Source organism: Octopus bimaculoides, chromosome 7, assembly GCF_046866305.1.
Source record: "Octopus bimaculoides isolate indiv1 chromosome 7, ASM4686630v1, whole genome shotgun sequence".
Classification (NCBI taxonomy): domain Eukaryota; kingdom Metazoa; phylum Mollusca; class Cephalopoda; order Octopoda; family Octopodidae; genus Octopus; species Octopus bimaculoides.
The window spans coordinates 29,758,285-29,773,278 of NC_142934.1; the positions used below are offsets into that span (position 1 = coordinate 29,758,285).

Here is a 14,994-nt window from a genome sequence, read left to right on the forward strand (position 1 = left end):
GAGATAAGACATAGCATTTGAGAGTGGTTAGCTAGCTGATCCAATATTAATATATTTTAGAATTGGAAAATTTTAATTTCATTTTAATGAAACATGACATGAATACTTTTCTAATAAATTGACTAAGTTGTAATTTTCAAATTTTTCAAATTTAGTGGATTGGAGATAGTTGTTTAATATTATTTTATGCAGTCATCATCATCATCATTTTAAAATCCATTTTTCAATGCTGGCATGAGTTAGAAAAATTAACGTAAAACTAGTAATTGAATAGGGACCTAATCAAAATTGTGCATACCATGACTATTTTACTCTCAAAAGATTTCATCATCATTATTTCCATACTTGTATGAGATGGACAGAATTTACTGAGGCAGATTTTCTATGGCTGGATGCTTGTTCCTGTTGCCAACCCTCACCTGTTTCCATATAAGGTAATATTTCCCCATATCCAAATATGTTTCCCTTGAACAAATGACACTGCTTGTAAGACAGTGACACTCATTTACAACTATTATGTGATGTCAAGACAAGGAGGCATAAGCATACGCAAACACAGACATACACATATATGATGTATGCATGCATATGATGGGCTTCTTTCAGTTTCCATCTCCCAAATTCACTCGCAAGGCTTTGATTGGCCTGAGGCTATAGTAGAAGATACTTGCTCAAGACTAAATTGTTCATATTTGTTAATATTTATAGACTACTAGCAGCAAGAAGGTGATCATATTCTGTGAGGATGTGGGATGAGAAGGAAATCAGAAAACAGTTTAGTAGAGAAAGTGGAATGTTGAAGGTTTTTCTGGGTATGTGCTTCACCTCTATTCAAGACATAAATCATTTAGTGCAAATAAATGGTCTAACATTCAGTTTAATGCAAATGCTTGTAATTGAAGCTAAAATGTAAGCACACACTTTGTTTCGTAATTAAATCAATCTGTAGGCATAACCTGGTAGAGGGAGAGACTGCTGCAACTAAACAGCAGTACCTAACCAGTTTGGTGCATGTTGATTACTTTAGTATTACAGTCATTGCTCTGCTTTAACATACAAATATTGAAATTTTAAGACAGTGTACTATCAGTATATATATATATATATATATATATATAAATCAAAGGTAGGACAGAAAGAACACAACATGTGGAAAAATAGACAATAGCATGACAAACAGCTCTGTTTATAGAAGCAATATTATCATCTAAGCATTTATTACATAATGCTGTATTTGTTTGCTTTTTTAATAATAGCACTTATCAGATAATTGTGGCATAATATAAAGCCCCTAATTATATTTTAGATAGGTTACCAGCTTTAAAAATAACAAAGAAACTAACTCTGATAAATAGCAAAATGTAAAGTGAAACAAATTTCTTGCTATGCACTTGGATACTAGTATGAAACTATGATATGGCTCTAATAGTGTAGTTAGTAAACCATAAGTATACATTTATCATACTTTTTGCACTATCCTACAAGTGCATATTGAGCACATGAATACAAATATGTAATTAAGTTTTTTGTGGTGTCTCAGGTAAGAGCTTCGATATCTTTCTTTGGTGTCATCTTTTCCACTGTTTTCCTCTATTATACTTGTATTCTGTAGCAGTAATTGATACTTTGCTGTAGACACCTCTGGAGATTTTGGTTGTTTATTTCTTTCTGTCAGAAATAGTGAATGGTGCCATTTTAAGGTTGAAAGTTCAAATTAATCCACAAAGGCTTTTAGACCAGTTTCTGTAGATTTAAGTGAATGAGAGATCCTTCTGTGAATCAAACACTAGTCTATTGCATGAAAATAACCTACAGAAATCAACTGCCTTTATCCTACAGATGTAATCAACTAATGCCTGCTACCAAAATTTCAAGTCGTGTCTACAGTAGAAAGAATTATCAATGTTTACCACTGTTAAGAAGTATATGAATAATAATCCTATCCACTATAGGCACAAGGCCTGACATTTTGTGAGGAGGACTACTTGATTACATCAACCTCAGTGCTCAACTGGTACTTATTTCACTGACTCCAAAACAATAAAAGGTAGAGTCAACCTCAGCAGAATTTGAACTCAGAATGTAAAGACAGACATAATGTCACTAAGCATTTTGTCTGGCATACTAACAATTCTGTCAGCTCGTTACCTTAAATTGTTTTACTATAGGTACAACCTAAGCAGCATTTGAACTCAGAACATAAAGTTGGAAGAAATTTCTCTAAACAAGTAAAATCGATATGTTAACAATTCTGCCAGTTCACTATCTTGTATACAAATAATAATAATGGGTTTCAAATGCTGGTACAAGGCTAGCAGTTTTAAGGAGAAGGGATTAGTCAGTACAATTGACCCCAGTACTTGACTGGTACATTGTATTATTGACTCCAGAGATGTGAAAGGTAAATTTGGCCTTGGCAGATTTGAACTCAGAGTGTAAAGAACTGGAAGAAATGTTGTCATAAAGCAAAAGCCACAATAGCCACATCTTGCTTTGTGACATTGTTATGTTGTAACCACTACATGATCTCAGCAAACAGTTTTAATTCTAATTTAATTCTGAATCTTGTCAATGAACAACCCCATTTTGCCCACAGTTGGATAACTATTGTAAAACTTTGTTCGTATCTTCTAAATAGTTTTGTTTTGGATGGTTGTTTGTTTTTCTGCTTTCTGTTTTTCAAGATTTATTTCCCCAATCCCATCAAAGACTTCAAACTTTTATTATTGTCATTCAATAATCTTATTTTTATTGCCTGCTTTCACTGTGCTACTGAGCATAGCTCTGTATGTCTTAAGTATATGCTGTGATATATTTTAGTACTGTTATTTTACTGCATTAATGGTTGTTTATTATTATTATTATTATTATTATTATTATTATCATTATTGAGTGAGAGAGCAGTGCATGCCACCAGAGTGACACTGGTGTACAAATATATAAAACCCAATATACCCACCATGACTACTTGTCTGATGAGTGTGCACCAGGCACATGCATCACAACCATATATGTGTGACATGGTGATCTCATATCAGGATAAACAGCGCATGACCTTGCAAGGGGGGCTCAGTTAGAATTCTATTTAGGTCAGCTAACCTATCCTGCTCAAAAGGCCCCTGAACAAGGTTTGTTTAAGGATGTTGAACGAAACACCCATGTTTCCAGAGGTGAAGCCCCAAGAATTTTTCTCAACACATATTGTCATCCATTAAGGGACATGCTCAACTGGTTAAGGTCAAGCAACTAACAAGTAAATCTGTGATATTGAGCAGACTATTTGCTGTAACCCATTTTTTATACCAAGACAAAACATGTACATGATAACACTTCCAATCAGTTAAGATCAAAAGCCATGAGAGCCACTGAGTGATACTGCATCAGGGCATTGATGCTACCCCACTACTTCTGCTTGTTATCAGAGATGCATATATCATCAGCAGATTATTATTGTTAGTGCATCAGATGAAATGCTTGGCAATATTTCTTCCAGATCTTTAGATTCTGAGTTCAATTAGTTCCAAGGTCAGCTTTGCCTTCCATCCTTTCAGGTTCAATAAAATGAAGTACCAGTCAAGTAAGAGGGTTGATGTTATCAGCTACCTCCCACCCCATAAAATTGCTGGCTTTGTACCTATATTTGAAACAATTATTATTATTATTATTATTATTATTATTATTATTATTATTATTAAGGCAGCGAGCTGGCAGACTCATTACCACACTGGGCAAACTGGCTGAACTGTTAGCATGCTGGACAAAAAACTTAGTGGCATTTTGTCCATCTTTTATAGTCTGAGTTCAAGTTTCGCTCATGTTGACTTTGCTTTTCATCCTTTCAGGGTCAGTGAAGTAAGCACCAGTTGAACACTGAGGTTAATATATTCAATTTACCTTCTCCCTCTAAAATTTCAGGCCTTGTGCCTGTAGTAGAAAGGATTGTTATTATTATTATTATTATTGTTGTTGTTCAGTAGTTTTATTTTTATAACGTGCTTTCACTTCACTACCGAGCGCAGCTCTGTGTGCCTTGGGTATGTGCTGTGATGCTCTTATGGTTACTGTATTGAAAGTGTTTTGCGTAGTATGTGTGCAGTGCCCAGTGGTGCAATTTTTTGTATGTTATATATATTTGTAAGTCCTGGTGTTTTTGTTATGTATTTGTCTGAATATTTTTTTATTATACCTAAGGCACCTACTAGGAATTGTTTCTGTTTTTAGATTCCACATTCGAGTTACCTCTATTTCCAATGGTGAGCTGGTAGAATCATTAGTTTAGCTGAAAAATGCCTTGCAGCATTTGTTCTGGTACTTTACATTTTGAGTTCCAATCCAGTTATTATGTGTTTTTGTTTTTAATTTTTAGTTAGAAGGGAAGAAAGTGTCCATGGCTTTTACAAGGTCTTTGAAACTGGTGGGAGGGAGAGAAGATAGGATCCTCAAATAGGAAATCTGACCCAAAAGCTTGCAGCAGAGCAGATTCTGCTAAAGTTTCCAGGATGTGAGGTGACACTGTTAAACCAGGTGACAGGTTAAGTCTACACCCAAGTAGGCCTTGGTGGTATTTGAACTCAGACTACAAAGAACCTCCACAAGGTCATCTAGTTTTGACATTTTTACAGTTCCACTAATCCACTGCCTTGGATTGGTACTTTTTTATTGACCCAGAAAGGAAGAATGACAAAGTTGACCATGACAGGATTTGAGCTCAGATTGTGGAGAGCTGGAACAAACAACACAAAGCATTCTGTCCATCACTCTAACAACTCTGCCAATTTGCTGCCTTAGTGAATATTTTAAATGTAGTGAGATTTTTTTCTTTATGACTTAGTCAAGAGAAGAGGCTATACCTATGACTTTGCAGGTCTGGTAAAATCAATATGGTTTATATTCCTTGGTAAACATAGCTTAGATATTCCAGTATTTGGCTTTGTTTTCCAGTTTTGTAGATTTCAGTCTTATTGAAGCCAACTAAGTTTTACTTTCTGCTGAGATTGCAGTAGTTCAGTATAGCTCTTCTGCAAATATTAACCCTGATCCCTGTTTAAAAATTTAATTGTTGTGCGCATCAGTGTCATCATCATTTTAGTATCTACTAAGAGTCTGGATGGAGTTTATTGAGGTAGATTTTCTACAGCCAGATATCCTTTCTGTCACCAATCCTCACTCATTTCCAAGCAAGCTAATATTTCCCTATGGTCAGACATGTTTTCACAGAATTTTGAAAATGAGTGACACTCTATATTTTTACAACTAACACATGATGTTAAGAAATGGAGACTCAAACACTCCCTCACATACATATACTTATATACCTATACATACCTAACATTGCTTGTGTGACAGTGATGCTCATGTACTATCATCACATGATGCCAAGATAAGTGTACATGCACATAAACAATGGGCTTCTTTCAGTTCACGACTATAGTAAAAGAGACTGTCCCAAGGTGCCATGCAGTGGGACTGAAACCAAAAATTATATGATTGGGAAGCAAACTTCTTAACCACACAGGCACATCAGTACCTAAAAGTATTGTTGGGGTTTTTTAACAGCTTAATCTAAGGAGGGAAGAGCTGGACTCACAAACATTTTCAGGGCCTATATGACCAGTAGGAGGAAGTTAGACTAATGAGTAGGCTTAAATATTTTCACGAAAATAAACTCCATTAAAGGCACCTATGGGCCAAGTAGTGGTGTTAAACTAAGCAACAGATTGAGTTTACCAATGTCATTGAGATATGGAAACAAATCCTTAAGACTGACAAGTTGGCAGAAACAGTAGAACACTTCTAATCCAACCGCTCAGAACAATTTATTGTCTCCAGTTTATGTTGACCATCTAAGATTTTTTTTCCCATATAAACCAAAGCTGTCATGCTATCTCTGTCACATCCTACTAACTCTGCAGTGATATCAATTCTTAACAACTGAATGTTACTCATCATGTTGTTTATGACTGTAGCTACATCATTCATAATACCTTCAAGACTGACATCTAGTGATCCTGATACACTTTCATCAACAGAGTTACAATTTTCATGGTCATCATCACCATTATCATTTAACATCCACTTTTCCGTGCTCGCATAGTTCAGACAGAATTTGTTGAGGCAGATTTCCTACAGCCAGACACTCTTTCCATTGCTAGTCCTGACCTGTTTCTAAGCAAGGTAATTCTTCACCAGGGTAGACTGAAAATTAACAACTTTGTTTGTATGACAGTGATGCTCATTTGCAATCATCACATGATGTCAAGACAAGTGTACACACAAATAACAGATATATATATATATATATATATATATATATATATATATATATATATATATATATATATATATATATATATATATATATATATATATATAGGAGAGTATTGTAGTTCGCTTGAAGCATTGTGTATTGTTTGTAAAAAATAAAGTTTAGAATGGTACAACAATGCACTATAGAACAAAGAATGGACTATATCATCATCATCATCATCGTTTAACATCCTCTTTCCATGCTGGCATGGGTTGGACGATTTGACTGAGGACTGGTGAAACCAGATGGCAACACCAGGCTCCAATCTAATTTGGCAGAGTTTCTACAGCTGGATGCCCTTCCTAACGCCAACCACTCCGAGAGTGTAGTGGGTGCTTTTACGTGTCACCTGCATGAGGGCCAGTCAGGCTGTACTGGCAACGGCCACGCTCAAAATAGTGCATCCCATGTGCCACCCGCACAAGAGCCAGTCCAGGGGCACTGGCAACGATCTTACTTGGCTTGCCGGGTCTTCTCACGCACAACACATTTCCAAAGGTCTCGGTCAGTAGTCATCGCCTCGGAGAGGCACAATGTTCGAAAGTCTTGCCTCACCACCTCAGCCCAGGTCTTCCTGGGCCTACCTCTTCCACGGGTTCCCTCAACTGTTAGGGTGTGGCACTTTTTCACGCAGCTATCCTCATCCATTCTCACCACATGTGCATACCAGCGCAATCGTCTCTCTTGCACACCACAACTGATGCTTCTTATGTTCAGCTTTTCTCTCAAGATACTTACACTCTGATGGGTATGCACACTGACATTACACATCCAGCGGAGCATACTGGCTTCATTCCTTGCGAGCTTACGCATGTCCTCAGCAGTCACAGCCCATGTAGCATGGCTGTTCGTACGCATGCGTCATACAGTCTGCCTTTTACTCTGAGTGAGAGTCCCTTTGTCGCCAGCAGGGGTAAGAGCTCTCTAAACTTTGCCCAGGCTATTATTCTAGCAGCTACATATTCAGTGCACCCACCCCCACTACTAACTTGGTCACCCAGATAGCGGAAGCTATCAACTACCTCTAGTTTTTCTCCCTGGAATGAGATAGAAGTTGTTTCCTGTTTGTTTACAGTGTTTATTGCACCTGAACATCTGCCACATACAAAAACTAACTTCGTAGTTAATCTGCCTTTGATATTGCTGCACCTCTTATGTGTCCATAGCTTGCACCGGGTACATCTTATAGAGTTACTACCTACTCCTTTTCTACATACCGAGCAGGGCCATCTATCTGAAGGGGTTTGTGTTTTATCTACCTTCCTACTTATTAGGATTTTGGTTTTTGCTAGGTTGACTCTAAGGCCCTTCGATTCTAGTCCTTGCTTCCACACCTGAAACTTCTCCTCTAGTTCTGATAGTGACTCCGCAATTAGTGCAAGGTCATCAGCATAGAGGAGCTCCCAGGGGCAACCTGTCTTGAATTCCTCTGTGATCGCCTGGAGGACTATGATAAATAGGAGGGGACTAAGGACGGAACCTTGGTGGACCCCTACCTCTACCTGGAATTCATTACTGTACTCATTTCCAACCCTCATCTTACTGGCAGCATCTCTGTACATGGCTCGCACAGCTCTCACTAACCATTCTTCTATCCCAAGTTTCCTCATTGACCACCAGATAAGGGATCGGGGGACCCTGTCAAAGGCTTTTTCCATGTGAACGAAGGCCAGGTACAGAGGTTTATCCTTGGCTAGGTATTTCTCCTGCAGCTGTCTCACTAGAAATATGGCATCAGTGGTGCTTTTACCTGGCACGAACCCAAACTGCATCTCATCTAAATTGATTCGCTCCCTAATTAGTTGGGCTATGACCCTCTCCGTAACTTTCATAACCTGATCTAACAGCTTGATGCCTCTGTAATTATTTGTATCTAAAGCGTTACCTTTACCTTTGTAGCAGTTGACTATGGTGCTGCTACACCAGTCATTGGGTATGACTCCTTCATGTATCACCTGGTTCGTAATACGGGTGACTAGGCTGTAGCCAACACTGCCAGATATTTTGAGCATCTCTGCAGTGATTCCTGATGGGCCGGGGGCTTTCCCTGTCTTCATACTCTTAATTGCTTTATCTACCCTGGTACTGTCAACTTGGATAGCTGGTCCCTGTTGGGTCGACGTACGGCAGGCTCTCATTCTCTTTATTAAGCAATCTATCGTAGTGGCATCTCCAGACCTCTTTCTTTGCAGCCTCATTTAGTGCAAGCGTACCATCATCCATGCGAACACATTTCTCTCCTACGACATCACTATTCTCTCTCCTACACTGTCTTGCAACACGAAATACCTCGAGTCTTTGGTCCTCACGGCGCAGAACATTGGCAAATCTTTTCTTATCTGCTTCCCCTCTGGCTAAATAAACCTGTCGCCTAGCTTCCCTTCTGGCAGATTGGTACAATTCCCTGCTACCACCGTTCTTCCAGTCCTTCCAAGCCTGTTTCTTTTGTCTAATAGCCCCGTCTACCTCCTTGTTCCACCAGCACGTTACTCTGGGTCGAGAGGGGACTTTACACCAGCCACAGATCTGGTTGGTGGCTCTCAACAGGTTGTCCCGCAGAAATCTCCAATTGTTTTCCACGTTGTATGATGCTATATCCCCTTGTAATTTGGTTATCTATAGTCTGATGATATTTCGGAATTACAAAATATAGCAGAGACTCCAGCTAAGAAGATCTGAAGAAGGAATTGTTATTCCGAAATATCATCGGACTATAGATAACCAAATTACAACAGGTATATAGTCCATTCTTTGTTCTATAGTGCATTGTTGTACCATTCTAAACTTTTATTCTTTATATATATATATATATATATATATATACACATACACACACACACATAACAGAGCACTAGCGCAAAGCAGTGTTTAGAGCAGAATTTAGGTTAGTTGAAATATGTGACAAGCATATTTCAACTAACCTAAATTCTGCTCATATATATATATATATATATACACACACACACACACACACACCTACATATATATATATATATATATATATATATATATATATATATATATATACACACACACACACACACACACACACATATATATATATACACACACACATATTCAACAGGTGTCTTTCAGTTTCCATCTATCAAGTCCACTCACAAGGCTTTGGTCAGTAATGGGGTTATAGTAGAAAACATTTGCCTTAGGTGGCATGCATTATGACTGAACTCAAGGCTTGGAAGCAAGCTTCTTAATCACACAGCCATGTGTATACCTATTTTACATTTTCTAAAATCCCAGGCCCATCTCAAAACACTTTAGCAATCTCAGCTACTTGGTGTTTTATCATAAGTTCTGATTCTTTTTTTTTCCTTTTTCCTTTTGCAATCTCTTTCACAGAATAAACTGCCATCGTCTGAAATATAAATATTATAAAAGTGCAAGGTAGCAAAGAGAAAGAATCTACATTCCTGATTTTATTATTCAGGTATCATTGTCATTGTTTTTGACCAATTTCTCTCTTTTTCTCTCCTCATTCTTTCCTGTTTCCAACAAAATTTTATTTCGTCTGTCTGTATGCATTTCATTTATGTATGTGCATTATTTGAAGTCAACTATTGACTTATTTCTTTATACCATGCACCTACTGTAAGAGCTCTGGTGAATGCAGTATTATTGCCTTTGACCATATCTAATACAAAAACATCTAATCCTAAGTTGGTTGTTTTTGACTTTTTCTGTCTCTCATCCCATGGATCAGAAGTTATTTGTTGGCATTGCAAGGTGCAGTCCTGTATCATATTTACATGCATCTTAACAACAATTTCTTCAGTAATATGCAGCATTATTTCCATACCAAACATAACTACTTGCTACATCTTTCTCTCTGTAGTCTGTCAAATCATTGAACTCCCATTGAACAAATATTTACAGTAGTTCTTTAAATTATGTGATGGATTTTGACAAATTTGACTGGTATTTTTCATGTAATAAATTGGGATACTTTGGTATCTGTAAACAAAAATGAGATCTTTCCAACTTCCATAAAAATTCCAATACTTGAAGCTAAAACCATGCTCTCAATGAAATCTCTTATAATTTTTTTGGCTCTTATAAAAGACTATTCTCAGACATATCTTATTTTTCATCACATTCTTCATTCTCAGACATATTTTATTCTTCATCACATAACTGAATACTGTTGTGGATTGACTTCCTGTAAATGACGGAGAGTCACTCCACAACAGTATTCAATTATGTGGACAACACTGAGGTGTAAAGCGAAATAAATCACAAATGATACTCAAAGACAAGAGCTGAATCTGGACAGTATAGACAACTAGACAGAGGAGTTCGTTTCAACAAATTTATATTATATCATCATCATCATCACCATTTTAATGTTCACTTTTTCATGGAATTTATTGAAACAGATTTTCTCCAGCCATACACCCTTCCTGCTGCCAATAGTCACCTGTTTCCAACTTAGGTAATATTTCCTCATGGTCAGACATGATTTTGCAGAATATTGGAAATGAATGACACTGTTTGTATGAAGTAGACCCTTATTTACAAATCACAGGATGTCATGACAAGAAAACGCAAACATACATACACGCATAGACCAGCTCACATGTGTGCATGCACGTGCATATACATACACAATGGGCTTCTTTCAGTTACTATCTGCTAGTAACTCACAAGGCTTTGGTTGACTGAACCCTAAACCATGTTACTGGAAAGTAAACTTTTCAACTGCTCTGTCCTGGAAAGAAATTTACTTCTCTCTTTCACACTTACATAATAAATTGTACTTTTCATTTTGTTTCTTTGCAGAAACCTTGATAAAGAATGATGCATTATCACCAAGTCAAACCAAAGAAAGAAAAAATGTGATATTATTGCTTTTTCCCTTTTTTGTTTTTTTTTTTTGTTTTCAAACGATTTTATTATTTTCAAACGATTTTATTATTTTCAAAGATTCTAGAAAATCGTTTTATTCTCTAATGCATTCCATGTTTTTTCTAGAATCTATGTAATCCGTAGAATGCAACATAAGCCAAGATATTTCTTTTCTTATATATGGACATCATATATCCTCGCTTCCAAAATTCCTTTTCATCAGCATTTTTTATTTATTGCATAGGTTTACAAAATGGAACATTTTGAAAATTGTTTTGATAATTGTATGTTACTCTATATATTTTTGTGGTGCTAATTCAAAATATCAAACAAGCACTTTCCCTTACCTAAGGTTTTCTCATAACTTAATGCTAAAATATACCATAATTTGTAGGTAAATCTGCAAACGGTAGGACAAAATGAAACTAATAAAAATTAATTTGGTACTTTATTTAGCAAAATAAAATGGCACAAATGCAATTGAAGTGTGAGAAAGTAGATTTTTCCATTCATCCTTTGGTTCAGCACCTGAAAATCTCTTCTTTTCCACTTGGAAGTTATACCTCTTGTGAGCATTTGGACATTCATATTGACATCATATTGACATTCCATCTTCCCTGATATTTTCTTTCCATCTCCTTTCTGTCTTAATGAAACCTTTTTCCTTGCTCTTTACTCACATTACCGAGATTTTCCAGAAAGAAATCCTAATGGGCATTTAGGAAATGAACTTTAATGCACATTTTACATTCCAAAGCCTCCAAATTTTCCAGTATTCTTCCCACTATGTCTTTGTAGTTTGGATCTTTGTGATTACCCTAGAAGTTTTTTTATCACATCGTTAAAATTAATCCAGGCATCTTTATAAGAATCACTAAGAGAAATTTTCAAAATTTTCATCCTTGACAAGTTTCCTTATATCTTGCAAATACACCCTCTTCAACCTGGACATTTGCTACAGAAAAACTTGAAGACCTCTCCATCCTGTGGCAAAGCTTTTATGAATTGCTTCATGAAACCATGTTTTATATAAAGATGGAGCAAAACTTTCTCAAAGGATATTCTTTATTCCTGATGTAAGCATATCCCTACTTCGCCAATATTTTTTTTACACAAATAGAGGCTCCTGATTCTACTGTCCAATTCACATAAGAAACAAGGAATCTTTGTGTAGCTTGACTGTTGTCCAAGCAACTGCAAATTATTTCCAAGTTCCTGCAAATCATTTAGCTGTGATCTTTGAATTTAATCTTGTGTAAGAATGACACCAAATTTTCATGTTTCCTTCATGATCACTAAGTGTCCAACAGAGATGGAAGCATATTTATTATCATTATGCAGTAGAGCATCTTGAAGACTTTTCTTCAAAGAGTCAATAAAGAGTTTCCATTCATCAGGCTGTAACTTATGCTAAACTTTCCTATTAGACCTGATGGATCTGTTCAATAATCTAAATTATTTTCTAGAGTGAAAAAAGGAACAAATTCTATCACAGTTATGACACCAACAGAATGTTGTTATTGTTGAGGCCTGTTCAGTCCATTATATTACTTTCCTTACAAAATTAGCCTCAAAATCAGTTATCCTCATTATCTCAATGGCTTCTGAATAAGGCACAAGGCTAATAATTTTGAGAAGGGAGCTTAATCAATACCATCATGTCCATTATTTGGCTGGTATTCTATTTCAAGAGTCCCAAGAGGATGAAAGGCAAAATTAACCTTGGCAGGTTTTGAACTCAGAATGTTAGAAGAAATACCACTAAGCAATTTTTCCAATGCTCTAAATGTTCTGCCAGCTTACTCACTGTCTTTATTGTCATTACCTTAATAATGAGTGGGTGGGTTAACAGAACTGGTAGAGTGCTTGACAAAATGCCTTGTGGCATTTAGTTTTATCCCTTGATTGGCCCTTTATTGTGTTCAACTTACACTAGGGTCAACTTTACCTTTCTGCTTTCCAAGTCAATAAAACCATCAACAATTGGAGTTGATATAACTAATTATAGCCCTCCCACATGATCTTGAAAATCATGGCAGAGTTCGTAGGGTGACAAGCAAAATAAAATGTCCTGAAGGATTTAGTTGTTACTTTATATTCCATGTTCAGATCTCATCAGAGTCAACTTTGATTTTCAACCTTCCTGGGTTGATAAAATATAGTACCAGCCAAATACTAAGATCAATATAAACAAATCTTGCTTTCCTTCAAAAGTGTAGTCTTGTGCCAATATTAGAAATCATTATTATTGTAAGCATAGCTAACAAAAAACAAGAGGTAATCTCCTGAGGAGATAAGTCTACTCACCTCAGGAAAGGTACAAACATCACATAAACCTATTCTCTTCGCCAATAAAATATATGGCCTTATCCTTAATTAAGGAATAAAAATATGGTTTCTTTAATTAATTTATGACTACTTTTTTTATTATAATGATTATACTATTAATTGTTATTGATTAGATATACTTTACACATTGAAAATCATCTATGCTCCTCAATATTATTGGTTCCCCACTCTAACAGAATGTAATTCCAAATGAAAGTAGAAAATAGCTTTCTAAGAAAGTGTACTATAGAGATTATTTTAAAAATCTGAGACACATACACACATTTATTTAATTTAGTGACATACTATATCTGCATCTCTTGTTGAAGTACTGCATAGTCAGTGATAGTCTTCATTGATTACTGATGGATGAAACTTATTGGCACCACATGCATTATGTCTTTCATTTCATTTCAGTGGTTCAGGTTTCACACAACAATGAAATACTACCACTTTCACTGGTTCAAGCACACAGAAGGTATAGTGTAAACAGGGGTAGTGATTCTCTGTTCCCCTGCATGGATGTGTCTTCTGTTGAAGTCTCATATAGTCAAAGTCATTGACTACACTGACCATCAATGGATGAACATAACTTTAGAAATCTTCATCTTTTAGCTTCTTTATTTCTGTCCCTTTATTTTATGTATATATTTTGTAGTAGTTGCTAAGTCCTTGTTAAATTTCATAGATGAGTTACCATTAACAAATGTGTTAATATATCTCCTGCTTCTTGAATAGAAAAATATTTTTTGTCTCTAATATATTATATGCCATTTGCTAAAACTTTAATAACAGACAAGCTACATATAATGTAAGAAGCTGTTACATTATTTAATCTGAAAGCTTAGTTTTTACCAATTAGGATAAAAGTCTTTTCTTATAGATGATTATGAGGAATGTGCCAAAACTATAGCTTTAAAATACAGCTACATAGACTTCTGAACAGAATGGAGGCATTCAGGTAAAAGAATGAGATGTTGAGGCAAGTGAACACAGAGATATTTAGATATGTTACATATAAAGTGAATCTCATAAAAGGAATTCCATGCATTTGTTGGTTCTTATTTATCGAAACCTTCAAAGAACATTTTTTTTTTACATCTTTAAAGATTAAAAAAATTTTTAGATTTATATATGTTTCTAATCAGAATGTTTCTCATTATATCTGTCTTCAAAATCTCTTTTTTGAAAATTTTTTTCATTGATTAATTGATTTCATGACTCTGTAGACAATAAGAATCATATATTCAACAATATTTAGGTAATAATAACACTATTAATAGCATCTATATGTAACTAATGTAACTCTTTGAAAGATGTTAACTCAATCCTGAAAGTTAATGAAACATGTGTTAGTCATAGCATGACTATTATTTAAAGTCTATTCACAGCTTAGTGATAACAAATCACATGTTAAGTCTCACAAAATTTGATATCAGAAAGCAGTTATATCCCAAACATAATCCATTCATTATACTAATAAACAAAAGATACAA

At 35.7% G+C, this 14,994-nt stretch overlaps 1 protein-coding gene across 7 annotated transcripts in view; it reads left to right on the forward strand.

Moving 5' to 3' along the window:
* LOC106873838 (uncharacterized) overlaps positions 1-14,987 on the forward strand; it is a 48,875-nt gene extending 33,888 nt beyond the window's left edge. For 4 of the 7 annotated variants that reach the window (XR_016242578.1, XR_008264610.2, XR_016242579.1 and 1 more), the window contains exons 10-11: positions 9,668-9,755; positions 11,105-14,987. Coding sequence is in view for 1 of the 7 variants with exons in the window: in XM_014921349.3 (XP_014776835.1) it covers positions 11,105-11,113 (9 nt within the window). In the remaining 6 variants the exon portion in view is untranslated. The remainder of the gene's footprint in view (positions 1-9,667; positions 9,756-11,104) is intronic. The other 3 variants (XR_008264611.2, XR_016242580.1, XM_014921349.3) reach the window with 2 other exon arrangements.
* Positions 14,988-14,994: the final 7 nt, after the last annotated feature.